This window comes from Alexandromys fortis, unplaced genomic scaffold (genome assembly GCF_014885135.2).
Source record: "Alexandromys fortis isolate MF-2015 unplaced genomic scaffold, M_Fortis_MF-2015_v1.1 scaffold_88, whole genome shotgun sequence".
Taxonomy (NCBI): domain Eukaryota; kingdom Metazoa; phylum Chordata; class Mammalia; order Rodentia; family Cricetidae; genus Alexandromys; species Alexandromys fortis.
Genome location: NW_026067961.1, coordinates 3,709,679 through 3,736,331, shown reverse-complemented (window position 1 = coordinate 3,736,331; position 26,653 = coordinate 3,709,679). Strand labels below are relative to the sequence as shown.

At 50.0% G+C, this 26,653-nt stretch overlaps 1 protein-coding gene across 1 annotated transcript in view; it reads right to left on the bottom strand.

The window, feature by feature from the left end:
- The window catches only part of LOC126508204 (calmodulin-binding transcription activator 1-like), a 509,816-nt gene that overhangs the window by 384,025 nt on the left and 99,138 nt on the right, over positions 1 to 26,653 (bottom strand). The window contains exon 2 of the mRNA XM_050153303.1: positions 734 to 869. Coding sequence (XP_050009260.1) covers positions 734 to 853 — 120 coding nt within the window. The 5' untranslated portion in view covers positions 854 to 869. The remainder of the gene's footprint in view (positions 1 to 733; positions 870 to 26,653) is intronic.

The following is a 26,653-nucleotide window of genomic DNA, read 5'->3' as shown; positions in this document are numbered from 1 at the left end:
TTGAGAGCGGCAGGCAAGACCCTTGGTGGGACTACTGAAGTCTTCAGGACACCTGGTTGGGACCCTCTGATGGGAATGGACTTTTCTGTGGCTGTTCATGTTAGAGCCAGAATAGCAAGGTGGCATCCAGGAAACCCAAAGCTGAGTTTGTTCCAGATGCTGAGCCCATTCGTACAGATCCCAGATCCCTCTCCATTCCTACAGATCCCAGATCCCTCTCTCTCCACTCCAGCACTGCGGGAACCTTGCTCACTGAGAGCCCATCTCATTATCTGTTGGAGCTGAGACACCCCACAGGGAGATGAAATTTCAGTCAGCATGAGGAGAGCTGGCCAGCCCTGATGGTCATTACCGGTTGGCTGAAGCACCTGGAGAGGATGCTTCCTCACGATGACACCCGTCTTCCCTGAGACCTGCACCCCAGTACAACCCCAAAGCACCCGGAAACACAATGATAAACATAGTAGGCAAACCCCCAGGCACCGTGTCAATCCCCATCCATACACCAGTGACCCCCAGGGTAGAGCACTTTGGCCATGGTCAGCTCCAAAGAAAACAGAAGAGGAACTCTGGGGTAAGAGGACAGAAGCCAACGCCAACAGCAGTGACTTGGCAAACTAAAATTCCTTTGACAGTGGTGACTGGCATCAGATCATTCTCAAGCAATTCCAAATTCTCTGTGGCGGCCCATAAATGACACCTGGGGGACAGGAGAGCCTTTTCTGCCCTTTACCTCGACTCCCTGGACTTTGAGCTTCATGTGGTCCTCTCTGGTCGTCTTCCCATCTTTCCTCTTCTTCCAACAGTACCCGTCTTTCCTGTACTTCACTTTCTTCCTGTTGTAGAGTATCATGGAGCCATTCTGCGGTCTGCAAGCGACAAATGGTTAAGTTACCGAGAGAACTAAGCAGAAAGGAAATTTATGAAGAAAGATACCGCAGACCAGTAAAAGTCTCTACAGAAAAGCAATATTCCACATTTGCTGGGACGTAATTTTTCACCTTTTATTGCCGCTCCCTGGATTAACCGTGTTTTACGGCCAGCCAAAATTTGCTTGTGGATTTGGTACCTAATGAATTAAATGTGTCAATGATAGGCTTAAAAAACAACCCCTTAGTAATTTCCTCCAAACTAATCAGGATATATGATGTGGGGGGCCCTGAGCTCAGTAGTGTAAAGTAGGCAAAACAGAGAGAGAGGGGGAAAAAAGGCAAAAAGAGCCAGGGGTGTTTGGCAGACTGCAATATCTTATCTCTTGTAGAAGGATTTTCTACACATCTTTTAATCCATCAGCCAGCATTAGGGAATAAATAAGTTTAACGCAGACGCTAGATGACTACGTTAAGAGCAGACGGATAGAAGCAGCCCTGGTGCTGAGGACACCGCTCTTGATTCATTGCTTGCATTTAGATTACTGCTGGATACAGACGAGCATCATGGTCCTTCCTCCCTGGCAAGCAAAGTACCTGATTCCTCCCCATTTGGGCCTCAGCTGTCAGATATCTTCGATACACCAGGAACCCTCATCTATTCTGTCCGTGGCCATAGCAGCTTTGGAAAATGGCAGTTCGTTTTCTAAATGCATTCCTGTGATGTTTAAAAGGAACAAGCATGGCTGAGGACAAGGCTCCATCAATAAAGAGATTGCCCTGTAGGCATGAGGACCTGTGTTTGGATCCCTAGCACCCATGTAACAGCCTGGGAATAGTGCTGGATGCCTATAGCCCAGCACTTAGGAGGCAGAGCCAGGAAGATCAGATGTTCTAGGTCATTATGGCTACTTCGTGTGTTCAGGGCCCACCCAGGATATACAAGACCTTGTGTCTGAAAACAGAACAAGACATTGGAAGTACCAAACAAAACAGAATCTACACTTTTCCAAAGAAAAAGCATACCCCAGTCACAGAGAGCAGAGGAGTGGTGTGTGTGTGTGTATGGTGTGTTTGTGGTGTGTGTGTGGTCTTTGTGGTATGTGTGTGGTGTGGTGTGTGTGTTTGTGGTCTGTGTGTGTGTCTGTGCATCTGTGTGTGTGGTGTGTGTGTCTGTGTGTTTATGTGTGTGGTGTCTGTGTGTCTCTGTGTGTGGTGTGTGTTTATGAAGGTGCTGGTGGTGGTCATATTTTTTGAGTAGGAATTTACAAAGCACGAGAGCATTAAGTCCCTCCTCCAGCTGCCAGCAGGTGCTGTGGTAAGCCGTTCCCAGAATAAAGCTGCAGCAGGTGCAGATGTGGGCAGATCCAACCCTGAAGCTAGCACGCTCACTCAGGGGCTGGCTGTGTGCCACCTGCACCTGTCCACTAGGCAAAGAAAGACTTGCCCATGGTTCTGTCTGTGCCTGTATTGGCGCCTGTGGCACTCCATCCTCCTCTGAGCCAGAGGAGGCGTTGCTGCACAGGAGTGTGTCTGTTAGAGCAGCTCTGGAGGCGCCTTGGCTTGTGGCTTCTGTGCTACAGTAGAGGTGGGGGGAAGAAACACGCCAATCCATCCTCCCACCGCTTGGGGAGAGCCTCCCACCCCTAACCTTCCCTTTCCGGTTGAACAATGGGCCATTTACCACCCAGGACTGAACACTGGCTATTGATGGCTTAATCTTCCATTGTCTAGAGGGCAAAAAGAAAGCCCAACCCTCGGGGTGGCTGCAACTAATTATGGTTCCCACCCAGGCCGACTGTGTCATCCAGCAGCCCCGGGAAGACTAAAGAGCAATTCCATGGGAAATTATAGACTTTCCGAGGTGCCTCCCTGCACTCCATTGTTCCCTGATCAGGGTGCAATTGGTTGTCATTGTTGGTTTCCTCCCCCAGCCTGCACCAACCAAAACAACCACAGGAAACGGCCCTACACGCTGCTCACACACTATCACCCGATGGTGGCTATCTGTGCCTATGGGTTTGCATTTCAAACCCCACCGCAGTCAGTTTCCTTCTCTTCACGGGAGAGGGACCTGCAGAGAGGGGAGGAGGTGTGCTAGGCTCCTTCAGTCCCAGCAGCTCTGGGCATTTGCACTGCACCCTCAGAACACTGTGAAACCTCCCAGTCCCTCAAACACCCAGCGAAAGGTCCCCAAACCCAAGCTCCCATCCTTAAGGCCAAAGAGGGCAAAGGATTATGTTAGGGCAAGAAAACGGACTCCGTGTCCCTGTCCTCTCATAGGGCAGGGGTGAGGACACGTATAATGGGAACACAGCCAGGAAACCCCTGGTCAAAAAAAAAAAAGCTACCCTCTGAAGAAGGCCTCAGAGGAAGGACCTGTGACCTGTACCATCCCCGCCACTGTTAGGGATCCTTAGCACCCGTACCTACACTGTAAGTGGTCCCCAGAGAGGGTAGACTCCCTCAAACTCCGTCATACTCATCTCCTGTTGATCTCACTTTAACATCCCAAGAGTGGCCCTGTCGCTTGTCACTTAAGCAGGACACCATCCAGGGAGCTTCAATGTTCAACTCGAATGACCTCAGTGAATGGAATCGTCAGTCCAGTCCACAGGAATGAGAGCCAAGCAGTGTGCAACCCTCCTGACTGACTCTGTCTGAGCTTGCTTCTGCTCTGTGTAACGTGGAGGCCCCACCACATTGCCAGGCCCTAGGAGCCATGAAGGGGAAAACGGTCCTGCTACAGAAGGATCCCTGTGCCCGACAGGACTGAGTCTGCGAGGCTGTGCTGCCATAAGTCTGAGCCTGTGAGGAGGGAGGGTGGAAGAAGCGGGCTTTAGGATGGAGGAGAAGGACTAGGTCACAGGGGCTGACACGGAAGGGCCTCCATTTACCTGACTGCTTAAGGCAGGGCAGGCCTGAGCAGAGTGGAAAGACAGGAATGGAGACACAGCTGGAGAGCAGGGACTGTGTGGACACAGCCAGCAACCTAACCATCCTGGCCTTCTGTGTCCTGGTCATCCACATGCACCTACTGCTGGCTGAGAACATGGCACCTATGCCCATCCATCTATCATCTGCATACATCCTCACTGCATACTAACTCTGTGAGGGAGGTGCTGCCAATATCCCCAGATAACCAGCCTTTCGTGCTCCAGTGCCTGGCAAGTCTGTGGATGCCAGGGAAGCCCAGGTTGCTAGCTAAGCCGAGACCGAATCGTGATCTGCTATGCTGGCTGGGATCAATAGAGTCCAGAAGCACACTTAGCACGGGACCAGGGGCCAGGAGGTCAGAGGCCAGACTTCCTCTCTTATAGTCGGGCAAATCCTCAGCTGCCCCATTCTTGCTCTTGTCTGGGGATAACTCTAGAGCTGTCCCAGGATTCCTTTCCTATGACTGGGATAACTCGGGGTATCCCAGACTTGCCCTCCCACAGATAAGGTAAGTGAGGGTGTCCATGTCTCCTCCTAATACTAGGGTAACTCTGGGTTTGTCCCAGATTCCACCCTTAGCTAAGGTAACTCTGGCTCCTCCACTCTCCTCTCTAGAGCCGACTCAGTGGAGACCTGTTGGGGAACAAGCCCTTTACTTAGGTTCATACTTTGCCTCCTTCACCCCGACACTCCCCTACTGTTGCCTCCTGGGGTCAGCTATGTCATAACCTCGGGCTAGACTCTCATCTTCCTCCTAGGATCTCCTTCTGGGACAACTAAGCTGAGACAGGCAGTCGAGAGCCCCAGGGGAAGATTCCCGAGGCCCCCACCACAGCTGCACTGGTGCAGGAGACCTCCAGGAGAGACCATGGCCACGGGAAGCTAGCTTTGTTCTAGGCAGGAGGCCGCTACCCAAGCAACCCTTTCATCTAAGAGACGAACAGCTAGGACAAGCAGTTACATTCCACACAGTGGTGAGAAAAGTCCTTGGACTTGAGGAAAGCTTCACAAAAGATGTGTGTGTGTGTGTGTGTGTGTGTGTGTGTGTGTATGTGTGTGTGTGTGGTATAGGTCGATGAGTGGGGGTGGGTGGGTGAGCAAATTAATAGAAAGATACTAGACATGATGATTTGAAGAAGAATGTCCCCAATAGGTTCAGGTGTTTGAATACTTGTTCACCCATTGGTGGCAATGTCTGTGTTGATTTCGGAGGTATGGTCACACTTTTAAATGCCGGAGATCATGTGGCATTCCTAGCTCACTTTCTCTATTTCTAAATCTTGGTTCAAGATGTGAGCCCTCAGCTGCTCTGGCTGCCATTGATGCTGCCTGTTGCCAAGGTTCCCTTCATGACCTCTAATCCTCTGGAACTGTGAGCCAAATAAGCCCTTCCTTCTATAAGTTGCTTTGATCACGGAGTTTTAGCACAACAGAAAACTAATGCAGATAAATAGTTATATAGGTAAAGAGATGATGAATGGATGGATAGATAGATAGATGATAGCTGAAGACATTGTATATAGATTGATAGATGATAGATAGAAAGATGATAGCTGAAGATGGGTGATAGATTGATGGACAGATGACAGCTGACGATAGATGATAGATAAGTAGATTATTGATAGATACACATAAAGATAGATAACTGAAGACAGATGGTTTAATGATGGATGAGCTTCCATCTACCATAGAGAAGAAGGAAAACTTAGAGAAAATTTAAACATAGGAAAGAATTTAAGGAATTTAATAAGAAATTGTGCCAATCTAAAGAGAACTGTAAAATCTTCTAAAAGACATAAAAGCAGGTTTTGATACATACAAAAAGGTGGCATGTCTCGGCGAGGGTGAAACAAGACCATAAAGCATGACCTCCCCTTGAGTCAATTCTGTCAATGAGAACACCATTAGGATGTTTTTAATGTAGAACATTATCTTATAAAATTACTTAGGGTCTGGAGTGATGGTTCAGTTGTTAAAAGTGCTCGTTCATCTTTCAGAAGTGTTGTGATAAGGAGCGGTGGGGCTGCGTCCCCAGCACCCCGGCCGCCTGGCTAGCTTATGCCCCGAAATAACAACACACAAATTGTATTCTTTTAAACACTGCCTGGACCATTAGTTTCAACCTCTTAACCCATTTCTAATAATCTATGTAGCACCACAAGGTGCGCTTACCAGGAAGATTCTAGCCTACGTCCATCCTGGGTCGGAGTTCATTGCGTCTGCCTCAGAGAGCAGAGCTATCGTGTCTGTCCGGGAGAGGGGAGCATGGCGTCTCTGTCTGAGGCGTCTTACCTCACTTCCTCTTTCTCCCAGCATTCTGTTCTGTTTACTCCACCCACCTATGTTCTAACCTATGAGGACCAGCAGTTTCTTTATTATAATTAACTAATGACCTTCCTCCATTACAGAAGCCCCATGTTCAATTCCCAGCACCCACATGGTGGCTTCACAACCACCTGTCACTAGGTTTCAGGGGACCTGACACCCTCTTCTGGCCTCTGAGGGCTCCTGCACACACACAGTTCACAGACATATACTCTCTCTCTCTCACACACACATACACATAAAAACAGAATAAATAAATAATTTTATTTACAAGACATAAATATCAAGAAGAGCCAGATAAACCCCAGTGGAGAAGCCAAGAGACAGGCCTGGTGGCAAAGGCTGTAATCCCAGCTATTTGGGGAGCCAGGTGGTGCCGGCTTTAATCTCAGCTATTTGGGGAGGCTGAGGCAGGAAGACTAAAAGTTCAAGACTGGCCTGGGCTATAAAGTGAGTTCAAGGCCAGCTTGGGAAAATAGTGAGATGTTGTCTCAAAATAAACCATAAAACAAGGGGCTGTGAAGATGACCCAGTCACAAGAGGGTCTGTCACCCAAACATGAATCTGGATCCGCAGACCATGTATGAATCTGGGGGTGGCCATGAACTTTTGCAATGGCAGCCCTGGGGAAGGGAGAGGATGGTGTAGAGATAGGTGGATTCCCTGGAGCTCACTGGCCAGCCAGCCTAGCCAAATCAGTGATCTTCAAGTTCAGTGAGAAACCCTATCTCAACAAACAAATAAATTTGAGGAAAAACACTGGATGGTGACCTAGAGCCAACACACGCATGTGCAGCCATGTGCAGGTACACCCTACACACATGCCCACACCTAAACTAATAAACACACACACATCACACGAGTGAAACAAAATGTAGAAAGAAGGTTTGTTATCATCCAGGCAAACACAAACCTAGCCCTGTTTCTATGGGACCTAGCAGAGGCAGAGTGGCCACCCCTGCCCCCATGGCAGGCAGTACCCTAACTCTATGTGGATGCTAAGGTCCCTTTAAGAGAAAGCTCTCCCCACTCCCACTCTCTTCTTTGTGCTTTTTTTCAAGGAGGCAGGTTGTTGTCTCTCTGTCTCTCTTTCTGTCTCTCCATTTCTCCCTCCCTCTCCTTTCATCTCCTCCCCTCTCCATCCCCCTTCCTCCCTCCCTCCCTCCTCCAATACACTTTTCACATAAGTTCTGCCTGATAGTGTGTCTGTCCCCCACCCAGGGGATCAGCGATCCCACCTCGTGCCATACACCATTACAAGCTTGGTGTTATTACTTAGTGGTTCAGTGACTGCCACCTAGCAGGAGCAAGACCCTATGTTCAATCTGCAGGGCACACACACATGCACACATGATAAGGGCTAACTATCAGCTACTCACCACACTCAAGCCTGTATAGTTTAAAATATACGAGTCTGATAGATGAATATGGACCAGTAGGGCATTTCCGCTTCCATATACAAGTTTAGCTTACACAGTAAATGAGCTATATCAAGTCAGTGGGGAAAAGGACTAACAATTTTATATACACTATTAAGGTCGCTGGAGAGGAGCTAGAGAAAGATGCCATTGAGGTGATCCCTCTCCCACTGACCCAGCACCCCTAAGCAGACCAGTCACTCCATGTAATAAATAAAACCGCAATACTGGAGAAGCAACTATAGGTGGATTCCTCCATTACCAGAGAATGACCCTTTCCTAACCATGATTGGAGGCTCAGTAGTAACCCGTGTGAGCTGGCTGCATCAGACTCGCCTGAAGCGCAGGGGTTAGCTAGATCGCTTTCCACAGCTGATCCATCCGCACGCTGCCAGCGATGCACGGGTGGCCTCTCATCTGCCCCAATGCTGTCTTTTGGACTGAAGCCACCCTAATGGGTGTGTGCTGGTTTTAATTTGCATTTCCCTAATGACTACTGATGCCAACCACCCTTTCATGTCCTTATTAGCTATTTGTCTAATTTCTTGGGTAAATGTCTATTTGAATCTTTAGCCCATTTTAGATTAAATTGCTTGACTTCTCTGAGTTGCCAGAAGTCCTCACATAAGGTCCTAATGGAAGGCCTTTATCACATACCGTTTCCAGGCCTATGATTTGAGTTTTCTTTTCCTTAATGGTTTCTTTGAAATTTTTGATAAAATCCAGGTCATCTGTTTTCTCCTTTTTACCAACTTTTAGAGATGAAGGAAGTTGTCACTTGGTCCAAGGTCCTAAAATTCTCTTCACGTTTTCATCTAGGAGTTTATATTTTCAGTTCTTTCCTTTAGGCCTGGGATGCAGCTTGTGGTAGGTTTTGATACGGTGATGCAAGGGGCTAAGCTGACATCCCGCTGCCTCGGCCCCACCTGACATCCCGCTGCCTCCGCCCCACCTTTTAGACTGAAAATGCCTATCCTGCCTCCCAACCCATCCACTGAACGGCTTTCGCATTTTTGTTGAAAATAAGTGAAATATAAACATAAGGTTTTATTCTTGAGTTTCATGCACTGGTCTATTCTCTGTCGTATGCCAATTATCTTAATCCCTGCAGTTTGAAGTCAGGGACTCCAAGTCCTGCAGCTGTCCCTTTTTAACGTTGTTTTGGCTATTCTGGGACCTTTGTATCTCATGTGCATTCATGACTAACTGGACAATTTTAGGATTGGAGAGAAGGATTAAAAGTTTTCCCCCTTTGTTTTAGGTTGATTTTTTAATGTGTATGTGTGTGCCTGCATGTTTGTATAGTCGCCATAGGCATGCTGGTGCAGTAACTGCAGAGGCCAGAGGAGGGCACTGAGCCCCCTGAAACTGGAGTCACACACAGTTGTGCTCCCTGAAATGGGTGCCGTCCTGATCTCCTGCAAAAGCAGCGAGTGTCTTAACCTCAGAACCGTGTCTCCAGCCCTGCACCCCCGGGGCTTTGGATAGGATTGACTGAAGAAGTCAATTTGGAGAGAATTGCTGTCCTGATAGCATTGAGTGTTTCAGCCTTGTGCAATGACGTGGTTTTTAATTCCATCAACATGGAATGGTCTCTCCAGCTATGTAAATCTGGGCTCTCCCGGAGTAAAACTTTGGAGCTTGCAGTGTACCTGTATTAAAACTTGCAAAGCAAATCCATGCTAATTAATTTATTCTATTTAATGTTCTTTGTGAATGGAATTGTTTCCTTAATTTCACTTTAGGGTTGTTCATTTCTGCCTCATAGATGTATAATTGACTTCGAAGTATTGATCTTTGTGAAGGTGACAACTGATTGCTAACTTGATAGGATTTGGGGTCACCTCGGAGGCAAGCCTACAGGCACACCTGTGAGGGACTATCTTGATGAGGTGAGCCCCTGGGCATGCCTGGGAGGGATTATCTGGATAACTCGACTGAAGGGGGAAGATATTCCCTGGGTGTCAGGCCTGTTCAGAATAGAAGGGAGCCAATGGAGCTTGGTGGCTCCGTGAAGGAAGACACTTGCTGCGCAAGCCTGGTGATCAGAGTCCCAAACCCAGATTCCACATACAGGCAAAAGGAGAGGACCAACTCAAAGTCGGCTTCCAATTGTCACAGGCTCACCATGTCATATGTCACAACCTGGCATGCACACCTCTATAAAACACAATCATAATTAAATAAAGTCTACTCCTTTTTTTTTTTTAAGAGAAGAAGCGAGCTGGGCACTGACAACCATTGCTCTGTTTCCCGATTGTGGATGCCATGTGGGCAGCTGCCTCAAGCTCTTGCCTCTCTGACTTCATGCCCTGATGGACCACACCCATGAGCTATGAACCAAAGGAACCTTTCTTTCTAAATTGCTTTCTCCGGGACATTATATTACGGCAACAGGAAAACTGGCTAGGGCAGCCCTGTATGTACCAAGGCCTTCTAATCTCTTTTATTAGTTCCTGTAAAGTTTTTTGTAGATTATATGGGCTTTCTACATATTAAATCAAGACACACACATGAATAAAGCTATCTCATTTCTTCCTTTCTGCTGTGGCTGCCCTTTATTTAACTCATTCTCTCGCTTCATTGAGGGCTAGGTCCTTCAGTTCACTGACCAGAGCTGGCGAAAACAAACACCTTGCACTGTCCCGGGCTTTAAGAGGAATGAGTCTCAGTTTTTGCTTTTTTTTTTTTTTTTTTGTCTTTCAGCACAGTATTAGCTGTAACAATGATTCAAAATTATGTGAAAAGGTCTTAGGAAGCCCCTTGAAGAGGCCCCCGCGCACTGGCCACGGGGCGATTTGAGCGCGAGGAAGAGTGGCAAGCACAAGATGAGAATGCATTGAGTATGTTTAATCTCTGGATTCGCCGCGACCCTAAAACAAAACCCACACACTGCTCGCTGTCAGAGGACACCTGGGACCCAAGTCATCAAAACCTAAAGAAAACCAGAAAGGCAGGGAGAGAGTGCCACCTCCCCTGCCACATGGCTCTCAATGGGAGCACATTCCGTACTGGCCAAACAGAAAAGACCTTATGAGACAGCATACAGTTGGGATGGGTGCATGTTGGGGAGAAGGGTCCTGGAGGATTGGAGGAATGGGGGATGGGTGGATATGATCAAAATGCATCTTATATATGGGTAAAGTTCTCCAAGAATAAATAAAAGTGATAGTAAAATAAAAGACCTTAAAAGTAAGTCTCTGGACTCAGCTTCCATTTTTTTTCAACCTCCCGGAGGGGACAGGAACATCCTTAACGACACTGTGGGGGAAATGCCAACAAAACCTAAACCAGAGGGAATACTAGAGGACAAATGGCCTGGCTTCTTCAGCTGGTTCTTTGAGAAACCCAGCAGGAGAGAGCTGGAGTCATGGCATACCCAATACAACACACCCAAACACATTCATCAATTGTGGCAACTTTCCCTAAGGTGGACATTGACCAGGCCACACGGCCTGTTTGTACATATACACATACGTGTGTATACATACTTGTTGTATATATGTGTGTGTACATATATGTGTACATGCATGGGGATTTGTATAGATATATATGTATATGTGAATAAGTGTGTGTATACATGTGTGCATGTTTGTGAGTTTATGTGTGTATGTATATTTATTTGCATATACGTGTTACATGTCTGCAATATATATGCATGTCAATATACGATGTGTGCGGTATATATACATCGTACATACACATACATGGCATTTGTGAGACAACTGGAACCTAGCATTGATTAGCTATTTAGAATTATGATTAACTTGAACTGATTATTGCAGTGCATTAGTATTTTTCAAAGGTATCACATCGCTTAGAGATACAGATTAAAGTATTTACTGATGCAACTGTACGACATCTGAGCTATACTTCACATGATGTCAAGGAGTGGGAGGGCTGGGGGATGCGACGGGAACAGGCTGGCCAAGCACTGAGGCCAGCTGAAGACAGTCCTGGAGATCTGCAAGCCTGTAGCTAGCTTGTCTACACTTGTAACTATTAGCGATGTCCATCCAGAAGATGACTATCATGAGACCTGGAGTGAACTCTCTGTGACATCTGAACCTCAGTTCCTTCCTCACACACCTTGAATAAACACCTTGGCTTCCTGATAGCCTGATGCAAGCAAGGTGACCAGCAGCTGCCCAGCAAGTAGCATGCGTGCCTATGAATGTTTCTAGTGACAAACCTGGTGCCTTTTCATGGGTTCACCCTCAGCAGCAGCGATAGGAAGACAGAGAGTAAGGCAATGGTGCACCATGAGGGTGCAGCTGGGATACTCACTGTGGGAAGATCCATTCCTAAACAAGAGGTCATCACTCTAGGATGGCAGAAGGTGACTGACAACTGCTAACCAGAGGAAGGGTGTGTGCATGAGAGATTTCATGTGTACACGGAAGGTGGAGAATTACAGAACAATCAGGAATTGAATCCAACACTAAGTTCAACTTATAAGAACTGCAGTGTGGGCCTGGGGAAATGCTCAGTCTGCAAAGAACTTGCTGCAAGCATGAGGACCTGAGTTCAATCCCCAAGCAACCATGTGAAAACAGGCATGGCGGCAAGCATCTGTAACCCTGGTGCTGCAGGGGAGGCAGAAAGGTGGGTCCCTATAGAGCTCACCAGTCAGCCAGTCTAGCCTAATCACTGAACTCCAGGTCCTATGAGAGACCTCTGACCTCTGCTCATACACGCACATGCGTGCACACACACAGAGGCTTGCACTGATAATCCACTATCCAGACACCCTTTCCAATCTTCACCCTAAGACAGAAATCAATGCACCCCACACAGGTCTGGCTCATGACCCTCCCTTGGAACCCTCATTTTCTCTGTGTTCATCTGCAGAATCTCATAAAACACCATTATCATCCATGCAGGCAAGGTGAGACCCAACTGCTACTTCACTGGCCCATGAACGTGCAGGAACCATTCTCTTGGGTTACCCTGCAACCCGAAGCCCTGGCTGCAGCCTGCTGCAGCCCTCTGCATGCCACCGATCAGTTCTTGGGCCACTGCATTCTAAGGTCTGTCTCTTACAACACCTTCCCTTAAAGCCCAGATGTTCTTACACGTAGCAGGACCGTGAGCAACACCCAGACGGCTTCTACACGCCATAGCCATTCCCCTCTCTCCAGCTAAACCCCAGACAAATCGTGAGCATCTCCGTCCTGCCGCTGGCACGGATGGGTGCGGGGGGCTAGTTATAGGAAAATGCAGCATGTGCATTTCCAACTGCCTGCGAGCCGTGACCTCATGCGTAAAGCAGGGCCCCATGACAGGGTCCAGACTGCAATACTATTCCCAAGGCCGGTGCTAAATCTCCACTGCGGAGGGCAGTTAGAAAATGGGAAGTGCCACCCTTAATTGAGGCGGACGTGCTTTATGTACCTGGGCCTCTCCTGATCTTTTCACCGCGAATAGCCTGATTTACATGCACCATTAGAAGCAGGTGGCCTGGACCAAAATGTCAATGATGACCGTGACAATAAGAAGAGCTGTCACTGACTAAGCATTTGTCCTAGGGGCCAGGTAAAGCCTCTGCACCAATCTCCCGTTTTCATCTCACAGTGACTTCGGATTGGTGTCGATCTCCTCAGGTGGGAAGACATGGAGCTCGTAGAAGGACGGAAATGGTCTCAAAGTCACACGGCTGATAAGGGGAGGGCCAGGGACTCACGAAACCACGCTTTTTGTGGGGCCTGGCTACCCACTCTTCTTTTCCACCAAGGATTTTCTGGTCAGCATGAAGGGCCAGTGGGAAGTCCTTCACACAAAGCAAAGGCTGTGGGAGCCGACTTTAAATTGGTCCTGTGGTTCTTCCCTGTGTTGCACCGGGAGGGGGATAGCCTGGTAGAGGACATCTCCTCTGCTTATCTCTCTTGCACACAGACCTGAGGAGAGCCATGATGGATGGCTAGCACACTGCAGCAAGGTTGATAGAGCACTGGATGGAACCCCAAGAAGCCATGGAGACAGCCCAGATCTCACAGGACACGGGGCTGCTTTATTAGCCTGCCACTGGGCATCTTCTCTCTGGCTTGTTTATAAGGTCCTCACGATTTGGCGGGGGTGGGGGGGGGAGGGTGAGCAACCAAAAGCAAGCAGACTGGTCACAAATATTCAGTGTCATCCCCTTGTCCCCAAGTCATGGTTCACTCCAGGATATTTGAAGAATGATGGGGAAAGGGGGACCATAAGGCCTGGCCCAGGCTGCAATCCTCCAGATATGAAAACCAATTGCTTTCTATAATAAATTCTAACTGGAGCCATAGAAATAACAAGGCTGAGGAGAAGGGAACACCAATTTGCTTGATTTGATTAGCTCCTTCTTGGGCGGTCCAGCCCTGACTTCTTTTCATTAAAATAAGGGCAAATTGAAAACCGTAAAAGAGGCTTTCTTATCAGAGAGCGAACAACCCGGTAGATTCACACACTCCAAAGCCCGCCAAGGAGCCAGGAGGCACCCAACTGCACTGTCTCTTGATGTCTGAGGTGAGCAGGTCCCAGGAAGTTGCTGCCTGGAACAGCTTCGTGGGGGAAGCTTCATTCTTCATTTTTCTGAATCAAAAAAGAGAAGGCTGATAACATCACCCAGTAGCTACTGATCCACGTTGCCTGTCTTGTCTAACCGCCATGAATGCCCATGAAGGGACTCACACTGAACAGCCTTGGAAGAGGAGGCCTTCCGGGCAGGGGTGCCAGGCACTTCTCTTTAAGATCCTGGTGGCTTTACAGGGAGAGGAAGCCAGGGTAGGCAGGCTTTCTGGACCCCACAGTGGGAGTCCAGGTGTGTGTTCCCCAGGGATCTTTAAACGCAGGCTCTTGACCAGAGTTTTGGTCATCTAACCTGATGCCAGAGGTCATGGGACAAAAGGGCTGTGGGTCCTTGGGGATGCAAATGGGCAGGAGTGAGTCCAGCGTGGGTCTCTGAGGACTAACGCCTCGCTCCGAGCTCCTACATATGCCTCTAAAAATTCTGACACCAGTGATTTATTTGCCTAATATTTATTGAACAGTTATCACAGACCAGGCCTCAACGTGGGATACTCTGTGTGCCACTGCCTTGTCTCTGCATAGACGTGAGGCTTCTGAGACCCCTCTTGTTTACCCCGGGGACACAGGTGGGAAGGCACTCCACAGCAGATAGCATGAACTGGCCCCCTTGTTCAAGGCTATTGGCCGTGGGTAGAGACAGACAGCCTGGGGACTTGTCCCAGGACCCGACATCTGGGCAGAAGTGAGGTGAAGGTGCCTGGGCTGAGGCAACCTCCTGAGGCAGCAGCGGGTTTGAGGGACCAGAGGAAGGTGCCTGGCCTGGTGGAGAGCAGGCAGGAAAAGCAGGGGCTACAGTGAAAATGGCGCCATGGATCCAGCCGGGCCCATGGGGTGGGGCTAGTCCAGCTGATAAAAGACTCGAATTAGCCAGGTAGCACAGCTGCAATCCACAGGGAGGAACAGCCAGGACTATGGCTTTTAATACGAGTGCTACACAAGCCAGATGACTGAACTTGACCGAACAGAGGCAGCTTTGGGTAGAGTAGGGGTTACATCATTTTCACACCGTGACACAAGAGACGGGGGACTGCCAGCTAACTAGCCCCATTCTGGGGGTACTTTCTTTCTCTGCTGTCTAATTTATTCCACGCCTGACTTAGGAAGTGTGGCTTTCCATTTCCTCCTGGCAGCCCTGGGGATCTGTCAACGACCTCACTACTCTTCTTTAAACTCTAGTGAAACTGTCCTTATACTCTGGAACATTCCTAAAATCTTTTTATTAAAGAAAGAGATTTAAGAATGCCAGAAGGGAGCCTCAGTTTCCCCAGTAACAATTCTCAGAAAGAAAGTGTTATTTGGGCAGAGAGCTTGGAGAGGGGGAACGGGCACCCTCCAGACAATGGGGGCTTTGGCAGGTCTGGCTTCTGTCCACCCCTGCCATTGACACTGGAAAGAGCTGAAAAGCTGAAGTTGGCCCGTGTGAGGCAGGTTCTAAAGTAGCCTGGGTGGCCTCGAAAGCAAATCAGGCTGGCTCAGGGTGAGGGTGAGCTTGAGCTGGAAGGACCACATCTTTTCTGGAATGGCTGCAGTTACCGTCACACAGCGATTGAACCATCGGCCTCCAGCGCGCTAGGCCGCCATTCTTCTCTTTGAGCTACATCCACCCACAGCACGAAGTACACCTGTCTCTCCCATCTGTGGCGGGTTCCTCAATCCACCCACCCTCTCTGACCGGTAAACAGGAAGCGCCCCATAAACGCTCGCCAAATGGGAAAGGCATAGAAAACATCGTTCTGTTTAAAGTATTTGGTCGAACCAAAGGAGGAAGGGTTATAAGAAGGAAGACAAGAAGCATCAGCCATGTAATATCTGATTCCAACAGTTGCAAAGGCAAAGAGTCTTCTGTTCCTGCTGCTCAGTGCAGCCTAGACTCAGGTGCCCCAGCCTCTCAGGGCAACAGGAGCATTTATTCAAATGCCACCCAGGGTCTCTGTTTCATGTTCTACCCCGACGCATCTCATCTGGCCAAGTCCGTGCCTCCTCGGTGGAGCCCAGCGCTCCCACGCCCCTCACCTGTCACATCCCGCCACCGATATTTTATTAATAATCCAATGTAAATCTGGGAGAAAATTAATGTGTCATCTCCTCGGAGGAAGGACTAAACATCTCAATGTGAGGGTCTGTTGAAGTTGTCATTTATCATTAGTACGCGATTCAAGGCAAGCTTCCCACACTCTGGTGGGAGCATTCGAGACAATGAATCTCAGGGAATTAGCCTCTGGTCCAATTATTCCTGCTTCCCCCACCTACCTAAGAGATAAATTCTGTCTCTGTGGGAGGAAAAAAAAATTAAAAAGAGAAAAAGAGAAGGAGGAGGAGGGAGCTTGCTGTTCTCCTTCCTGGTTGAAATCAATTTTTCTCAAGGAGACAAGGCAATATTCATTGCGCGAGAAGGGAATAAGGCGATCCGCTAAAGGCCAATAAATGGAGCCGTTCCGACGGAAACTTCCTCAAATCAAATGTAGGGGAACCTCTTAATGGGCTTTGTTCTTCTTTTCCATAATCCATAACTATTAAGAGAAAGATGGGCAAGGAGAAGGTACTGCAGAGGGATTTGCTGTGTAAACATTAGAGGGAGTTTTCTTCTAGAGAGAGCGGGGGACCCCTGTAAACACTGGGCCCCTTCACCCTAAATACAAGGCACCCATGTAAACCAGGACCATAGAGCCACACCAGCAAGCCTGCCCTAGCCCCAGGGAGTTTACACTCCAGGGAGGAATGAGGTCCATGTGCAAACAGATTCATAAATCTCGTAAGCACCACGATGGAGCCAAGACGGCAGAAATCCTGTGTTCAAGCAGAATTGTTTTGTCTGGTAACTGTTTTAGTTTTAGTACAGACCTGTAAAAGTTATTCTGGCAAAAAAGGTACATTCTGATTGGAAAGTAATCAGGACACGTGGATGGCGGCTTCTTCGGGCAGAGGGAAGGGGCCTTGAGCCCAGGAGCCCCTCAGGGGACCCCCCCCCCATGTGGCACAGCAGCACACCTGCAGCTGAAGAGTGGCCTGCTCAGCCACGGTAGGTAGAGTTACAAGTGACCATGGCCAGAACTCCAGGCTGACTGACCTCCACCGCTCCTCTACAGGAGGTAACAAAGGAGTTGGGATCCTTGGGCAGGGAAGTGGGCTCAGGAACTGGAGTCCCTCTGGGGCCTGTTTTTAGGTGAGCTTGCCTCCATCTGGGAGCAAAACAAGACTCAGTACTGAGGGTGTCTTTGCAGGACAATGGGCCCTGATGGGTCCGCCCTAGCAGCCTCCCTCGGTAGACAGTATTGCTCCTGGCCCTCAGTCACCATGGAGAGAGACAGAAATCACCCTACTTAATTTGTGCTCGGAGCAGCTGCTGCCTTAGTCTGCCATCCTGTTTGGTTGGTTCTTCAAGGCCTGTCTGCAATAGTCACCAGCAATTCCCCTCTCCACCATGGAGTTAAACATCACTTCCCTGACCCTCCTCTGCCCACCCTGTAGCATGACCTGGGTACCCCAGCCCAGCCTCTCTTTATTGTCTCTCTCTGTTACAGGTGGCACTGTCCTGCAGGGGCTACACCCCCAAGCTTCCCTTCATCTCTAGCTTCTAAATGACCTATAAGAGTGTCACGACTCCAGTGGGTCTGGCGGGGACCGGCATCACCAAAGGAGTGGCAGGTGGTAGTTGGTATATGCCGGGAGCTATATGGATCCTGCTTGACTCTTGCGATGACTCATGGGTAGGTGATGTTATGCTGTCCTTCCTCTCCAAGGTGAATCCAAGGAGGTAGAGAATTTTCAAAGCTCTCACAGCTGCCTGAGCGGCCCTAGAATTTATACTGGATAGGGAGGGCTGCCCTAGGCACACGTTTTGACCACATGGCCTTCTCCCAGCAGCTGTCTAAGAGATGCAGAGCCTCGGAAGGCCATCCCGAATTCAGAGCACCAGAAAAAAGGCCCTCCAAGTCTGTGAGAAGAGGCTTTCTGGGTAGTTGAAATGCCCTGGGTATCCCATCCCCACGCCCAGTTCATGTGCTGGACACTCACGGGACTGCCTTCCAGTGTCCTGGACACCAGCCCCGTTCTATAGCATCCTCGGGATCCATCTCTGACTTTTATTAGTAATGGTGAGATCTGAGCTGCAGGTGTTTGGTCCATAGAGACCTCTGCACCTCCCCTCTCCAGAACTCATAAATCACAGCCTCATGGTCTAACAGCTATGATGTTCCCCTAATCATGTTACTGCAATATTAATAAGGCTGTTTAATGCAACCGGATCCTTCTAAATTGTCACATAAAAATTTGGTAAATGTCAGACACATCATTTAATAGAAAGCGATGCTTTACTGCCAGGGGATCTGGGTGGCTGGAAGGATAGCCGAGGAGGCTGATGATGATGACCCCAGGCAGGTTTCAGGAGCAAAGCACCCCCAACCTGAGCTCATCTTGGGTTTTTCTTCCCTGGCAGTCAACGATCACCTCAGAGTCCACAGCATGCAAGACACAGGGCAAGGGTTGTTGAGCAAGGGCTGGAATCAGACTCGGAGGAAATGGGAGTTCTGCTCCCTGGGCAGCAGACAGTCTTGGAGCTAGAGAGAACCACCAGGTTTCCCCAGTCCCCACCCACTCCTAGCAATGCCCCATGTTATAGTGGACTATTACTCATACTTGAGGGGAGCTAGGCGGCGTGCAGGAATCCTGTACCACACATGAGCAATTGACACGAATTGCTGGGTTCACATCACCAAACTGATTTTCCCCAACCTCTTCTGAACGGATGGTGGCTGCTGCACCAGTGTGGAAGCACAGGGCATCAAGAGATCAACACTGAGCACAGCCCAACAACTGAGAGGAAAACGCCTCAGAGTTGCTCCCGCTAGGATGGGGAGACAGCTTTATCATAGTTCCAGCACCCCCAGAAAAAGCCAGGCCTGGAAGGATGCTGTCCAATCACCATCTTCCAGGAAGGATGTTCAGCTGTCCTGGGGGAGAGTGGACAAACTGAGCATGTTGCCCTGGGAACTGATAGATGAGCAGAAGTCTGTGGTCCTGTGCCCATGACCTCTTTGAGTGGAGAAGGGTACAGGTACAGAGACATGAAGCCTATTGACCTGCTCTGAGTCCCGACCAGACCCTGTTTCGACAGAGTCTTCAGAAGCCCGGGATCCTGGGACCTTTCTGCTCCCCTCTGGTCATCAGAGTCCTGGATGCCTCTCACAACTCTGGGTTCATTATCAACATCAATATTGCCAGGGCTGCCCATCTCACCACTCTGATGGGGGACTGGACAATTCCAAGTACTCTTAGGACCACTTTCCTACCTGATGCCTTCAATGCCTAATGTGTGTGTGTATGTGTGTGTGTTTGTGTGTGTGTGCATCTCTCTGTGTGTGTATGTGTGTGCATCTCTGTGTGTGTGTATGTGTGTGTGTTTGTGTGTGTGTGCACGCATGCATGCATATGGGGGATGGATTAACCTGGGTACCCATGTGGAGATTAGAGGCCAATGTCAAGTATCTTTCTTTGTTGCTCTTACCCTTGTTTTTTGAGGCAGAATCTCTCACTCAACCTGAAGCTTAACATTTCACCTAGATTGGCTGCTCTTAGGGACCCTCTTGTCTCCACTGCCCCACAACCGGGGTTTCACATACACACTGTCATGCCTGACTTTTCTGTGGGTGTTGGGGATGGAACTCAGGTCCTCATGCTTGCACAGCAAGGACTTCAGCCCATGACCCAACTCCCCAGGCCTGTCCAGACTTTTGATGCTATTATATAATGTCATGTACAGGACTGACCTGAAGCTAAGAAGGAGTCAAAGCATGCCTAAAAACATGGATTTTCTCAGCAAGAGTTTGGCTGTTTTATTCAGTCACCAACAGACTCCAGCAGGTAGACTTCCTGAGCATGAATGTGCCCCTATGCGTGTAGCAACTGATAAGTTCATACGTCTCCAAGGCTACCAGGACTGGTTGCTGTTTATCTGACCACTGAAACATCCTGGACAGGACTATCTTTCTTTTCTCTATGACCTTAGAAGGTTCTTCTGGTCCCTGCTGCTCCTTAGTATGCAAATGAAGCATCCTTGATGTTCTTGCCCCAACCAATAACATAACACCACATGGATCCAGCTGGGCATTCTCCCCGGAGTAGAACTATGCCCTGCTCCCTCCTAATAAACGAGATGTCCACCAACACAGTCTCCCAGGTGTTCTTCCCCATTGTACAAACTGCTGCTCAGGATCCTCCTTCAACCCCGCTTCACCCCACCCTCACCGCACCAGGCCAGTGTGCAATGGTCCAGCTGTCCCGGGAGGAAGCAGGACTTGAGTGCAGCTGCCAAGCACAAATGCAATGAGCAACACTCGTAGCTATCCTGGGCCACAGACTGGACACGCCCAGTCTATAGGAATAGTCCTGCTGCTAGTCAGAGACGAGGCCCCAGGACATTGATGTGGGAGAAGAGCGGCAGAGGAGAAGACCTGCAGGGGAACGGGAGAGACGTGACTACAGGTAGGCCTCGGTGAACTGCCCTGTCCAGCCGGCTCTCTCTGCCTATGCTTCAACAGACTCGCTTCCAACCTCCCTGTCTCAGGCAAGGAGACTCCGGTTCAGGGAGGGTGGGTCAGGTCACAGTGCTTTCTGCTATTCAGAGGCTGCAGCAGTGAGGATGCGCCTTCCTGGAAGCCGAGTCTCAGAATGGCAGGAAAACGGCAGTGCAGTGTGGGCGGACAGCGTGCCACTGGCCCATCCAGGAGACCCAAAGAGGCTCTCATCCGGGGCCCTGGCAAAGGGCTGGGTGAGGCTACCAGTCAAACACGTCCATAATGAGAGGGTGTGCCAATCCTTCAGCCTTGCCCTTGACAGTCAGCTGACCCCAGGAGAGAGGCTCCGCCCCCTGTGCTGCCAGCCTACAGGCATAGAGGACTTTCGGATATGGTACGGCTCTCCAAAAATGATGATGCTGCTTAAAAATAAGCTGGTATGCGGCAGATTTCCTGTAAAAAATCCTTAATTTTAGCATGTGAAAATAGTTTTAGAGATCTGTTTCTATCTTGGGTTTCAGTCTGTGTGTGAAGACAACCCACTCCTATTTGGCCAGTTCTGACTTTTGCCTCCTCCTTTTGGGTAGACGCTGAACCACCCCACGATGGTGCTGGCTGGGACCGGGCAGGACGCACACATCCTGGCTAGCTAGTCGAGGCTTGCCAAGTCCCTCGGCTGCTAGTTTTCAGCCTGACCTTGAACAGTTGCTCTGTTTCCAGCTAAGCTCACAGTCCAGCCTCTCCTGTAGCAGAACCAGGTCAAGAAGACCCAGAGTCTCCCACTCCAGGCCCTGGTCTCCTATTTTCAGTGAGGCGGGAAGCGGCCCCTGCAGAGGCACAGTGGTCCACACCCAGTCATGCATCACGGTTTGAAGGAGTGACTGTGGTCTTAACTGCTCTGTGATCATCAGGATCCCAGAAGCTCTCCTTCCACCCAACTCTTTAACACAGCCCAGAAGATGGGATGGAGCCTCCATTAAATCTCCCACAGATGCGAGCAAAAAAAAAAATGCACTCTAATAAAGTTAAATGCATCTAATAAAATAAAAATTGATATTAAAATGAAGCTTTCTTGCATATTCATGAGCCACGCGAATGTGGAGAGGAGCGCTTCTAAGCTACTTATTCTTGGGGAGTTACTGCACACTGGGACAGGTTCTTAGCAAACCTTAGCCCCAGAGAGGCCTGAGCACCCAGGAATCCACAGGCAGTGTGTTCATCACTGTCCATTTTCATTACCATTCATTCTGCATATTCTCTCTGTGAAATCCCAGGAGCCTCCTGCGAATTGTGGGGCCGTGATGCTGATGAACCGTAATCCTGGTTGATATCCTATAAGCCCAGTTTATAAGCCACAAATTATTTATATCTGGTCACAAAGGTAAGAGTTACTTCTTCCATGAAGTCTTCTTGACTCCATGAAGACCTGGTGTGCATCTCCCAAGCAGCCCTTGCTCCCCCTGTCTAGCATCCACCCCTGAAGCACAAAGACTCACACACATAGGCACAGGCACATGCGCACACATGTGTGGGTGAATGCTCTCTCTCTCAGTCACACACACACACACGCGCACACACACACTCACGTGCATGAGTGGGCACAGGGACTCATACACCTACACACACCTGTTATAAACTCCTCCTCTTCTGAACCGTAAGCCGAGTGACGTCAGAGGCTGGCTCTGCTGTGCCATGCTAGCCTGGCACACGCGTGAAGGAAACATAAAAGTCATTAGATGACAAAGGAAGAGGCTGCAGAGCCCCAAGTTGTGACTCATGTTAAGATGTACCAAGCGGTGACTTGCAGGGGCAGGGATAAAGAGCACTAGCTGTTAAGGAGAGCACTGTAAAGGCACCGTGTGCCATGTGTGTCACGGCCCTGTGCTGCTCCAGGCAGGTGACACACCATCCAGAGGAAGAAGCTGGGCTTGGTAGGATGAATGGGCACACAGAGCTAGCGCCTGGGAAACCAGGATTGGAGACCCAGTCAGCCTGTTTGCAAGCTCCTCCATGAGACAGGAAAATCAACGCATGGATGGGATATCACCGAAGGCAAAGAGAAGAGTGCTGTGTAAGGCGTGCTGGGGTGTCCCGTGCGGCAGCGTGGCCTCTGGAGCACAGGAGAAAGCTCTTCTAGGAGAACCAGCATCCACAGCCCCCGTCAGCCTAAAGGATACAAGTTTGCCCCCACCCAGACCCAGATACGATGTCAAAGGGGAGATGCTGCAAGGACAGGGTCCCACACAGTCCCTTACCCTGTATGTGACAGGCCAAAGGAAAAGGAGAGGGAGTGGGAAAGAGAAGAAAGATGGCGAGATGCAGGAAGAATTGTGTTCCACACACAATCGAGTCTGGGCCTCCCCTGACAAGTGCATTCAGACATAAAGGCTCAGATCCTCGTAGCCAGAGGGTCCAAAGAGCTGGGCCAGGCCATGAATCATCACCCCGATGGGGACAGAAAACATTGGCCTTTCAGGTCCTGTGGCCTGTCTGACACAACACGCAAGGGATTTTCCCGACAGTATCATCCGTTTGGCTGATGGCCCTGAAGTATTTCATTTAGCTGGAAATCACGCCTGGTCCATTTCCCAGAGCTAGCTGACATTATGAGAAGCCCGTGCGACACGTCTGCAGTAAAGCGGCTCAATAACCCATCACCCGCCTTCAGGGTCCCACCACCCTCACATGGGAGCACAGGGCTCTGATGGCTTCTAGAGCAGAATTGCTACTTCCTGCTAGGATGGGATCCTAGCAAGCCTGTGTGTGTGCATGTGTGCACGTGTGTGTTGTGTGTGCATATGTGCAAGCTGGCAACCCTGTGTGCATGTATGTGTGTGCATGTGTGTGTATCCCTGCATGCATACTAGCAGGCCTTGTGTGTTTATGTGCATATGTGCATGTGTGTGTTGTGTGTGCATATGTGCAAGCTGGCAACCCTGTGTGCATGTGTGTGTGCACATGTGTGTGTGCATGTGTGTGTATCCCTGCATGCATGCTAGCAAGCCTCTGTGTGTGTGTGCATGTGTGCAAGCTGGCAAGCCTGTGTGTATATGTGCACGCATGTATGTGTGTGAGTACCCCATGTGCATGCTAGCAAGCCTGTGTGTGTATGCGTGCGTGTGTGTTATATGTGTGTGTGCTAGCAAGTCTATATGTGTCTGGTGTGCATGTGTGTGTTTTTGCATGTGTGTACCCATGTGATCATGCTTTGGAAAACAGTTTATCAGATGGAACCAAATTGTCCTCAGTCTCCCTGGCCATCCTGTCAGATGCCTCCGTTCCCTAACTGGGTTTAATCCCCTCACTAAACTGGGGAGCGTTATCCCCAAAATCATTCCCACAATGCAAGATCTGTGGCCCCGATTCCACAGCCAGTGAGCAGCAAAACTGAGGGATCCTAACCTTGATCTGCGAATTCAGAGGCCACGCCCTCCGCTGTGGTCCAAGTCCCCATCCTGGGACCCTGGGCAAGGCTTTGTGGCATGTCACGCTGCTTGAGAAGGTGTTAAGAAGAGCTCAGTCTCACAGCCCAAGGCGCCTACAGACAGGTGGGTAAGACCGAGCCAAGCAGGCTCGGTTCTGGAAGAACACCCCAAGGCCAGAGGGATCTGTTGCTCTCCGAGGTGATCTCTGACTGTATGTCAGCACTCTGCGTGACAGAAGCTGGGGGCAGAGTAAACAACTGAACACTCAAATGAATAGATAAATAAATGAACAAGTAAATAGATGTCATGCCTGGCTATCACCTAAGGCTCTAGAGGACAGTGTCTGTCACAGGGGACAGTGTCTCCCCGTCACAGGGGACAGTGTCCCCCTATCACATGGGACAGTGTCTCCCCAATCGCAGGAGATGGTGTCTCCCCATCACAGTGGACATTCTCCCAGTCACAGTGGACAGTGTCCCCCCGTCACAGTGGACAGTGTCTCCCCGTCACAGTGGACAGTGTCTCCCCTATCGCAGGAGATGGTGTCTCCCCATCACAGTGGACATTCCCCCGGTCACAGTGGACAGTGTCTCCCCGTCACAGTGGACAGTGTCCCCCCGTCACAGTGGACAGTGTCTCCCCGTCACAGTGGACAGTGTCTCCCCCGCCGCAGGAGATGGTGTCTCCCCATCACAGTGGACATTCCCCCGGTCACAGTGGACAGTGTCTCCCCGTCACAGTGAACATTGTTCCCCCGTCACAGTGAACAGTGTCCCCCCGTCACAGTGGACAGCGTCTCCCCCGCCGCAGTGGATGGTGTCTCCCTTATCACAGTGGACGGCGTCTCCCTCATCACAGTGGACGGCGTCTCCCCCATCACACGGATGGTGTCTCCCCCACTGCAGTGGGCAGTGTCTCCCCCACCACAGTGGACGGCGTCTCCTCCATCACAGGGGACAGTGTTCCCCTGTCACAGGGGATAGTATCTCCTCTGTCACAGGGGACAGTGTCCCCCCATCACAGTGGACAGTGTTTCCCCATTGCAGGGGACAGTATTTCCCCGTTGCAGGGGACAGTGTCTCCCCCATCACACAGGACGGTGTCCCCCCCCATATCTCCCATCGCTGCAGCGTCTCTTACAGAATTCAATCCTTCCCGAGTTGTCTCTAATGCTCTGCATGAAGGCTTCTGGGAAAACCATGCCATCAATCTGTGCTGGAGCCGTGCAGGCGTCCAGCACTTCCTGCCTCTGGCCTTGCTGCCTGGCAGGCTCCGTGGGGAATTCCCCACCAGGTCACACTCTGATGCTAAGTGACCACAGACCAGATGAAAGGAGGCAGCTGTGCCAGTGTCTGAGGGGTGGGGGCACCCGAGGGTTGGAAAACAAGAGGTGATGTAGCTTTAATGACTACGGGGGTCTCTCCTCAGATACCATCCCTGCCGTGACCTTCTGCCCTTGGACACTTCCTCCAAGGGGGATGGAGGAAGTTAAAAGTCAAAGTTGGGCCGTGCCGTTTGTTGAGATTAAAACTTATGCCTGGCTCCTGGCACATAAGTTCTTTTTTATAAGGCTTATTTTTGTTTTATGTGTATGAGTGTTTTGCCTGCATGTATGTCTGTGTGTCACATGCGTACAGTGCTGGAAGAGGGCATGAGGCTCCCTGAAATTGGAGCTACAGATGGTTGTGAGCCACCGTGTGGTCCTGGGAACCAAACCTGGATCCTCTGCAACAGCAGTCAGTGCTCCGATCTCTCCAGCCCTGCTGGCGTGGGCACGTGAGTTCTAGCGACACTCCAGGGGGTACCAGCTATTGGCAGCTATGCTGGGCTAGAGGCACAGAAAGGAGTTCCTCCCTCCCTGTCCTGCTGAGCCTGGCACACATTCTAAAAATGCAGCTCAGACCCCAGAGCTGTCCTTCTAGGGTGAGGCTCTTGGCCCTCTGGAAGGACAGGAGCCACAGGACTGAGGTGGCCTCTGTGCAGCTATTGTAACACTCTCTCATAGAAAGAGGAGAGAGGCTCACGGGCCTCAGGAAACACAGAAGCCTCAGGAAGCTCATAAAACCCACAAGATGCAGGGAAGTCAGTTATTGCTGCAGGAGAGAGACTCTTCAGAGGTGATGCCTGCCGTTTGGGCAGAGAGCTCTACAAGTTGTGTGAGTCATGGCCCAGACAGATTCATACCATCAGAACCAAAGCTCATACCCAGACAGATACATACCATCAGAACCAAAGCTCATAACCAGACAGTTACATACCATCAGAACCAAAGCTCATAACGAGACAGATACATACAACCAGAACCAAAGCTCATATAAGAGAGCAGTTACACGGCCCTGGTACAGGTCACTGTGAGATAGGCAACTGACCCCGGTCTGTCTGAGAATGGAGGACCCACAGGGGCAGTCCTGATGTGGATTCCTGTTCCTATCTGGGACAAAGGGGTGTGCCTGCTCACTGTAGGGGCAGCTGCGTGCTCTCTGCCATGGCTGACGAGACAGGCTGCCACTACTGAGAAGCCCGGGGACGTGAAGATAGTGCTGACTCAATGTTTCCTACAGCGGAGGGGAAAGGAGTTTACGTGGCATCTGTGCTAAAGATCCCTT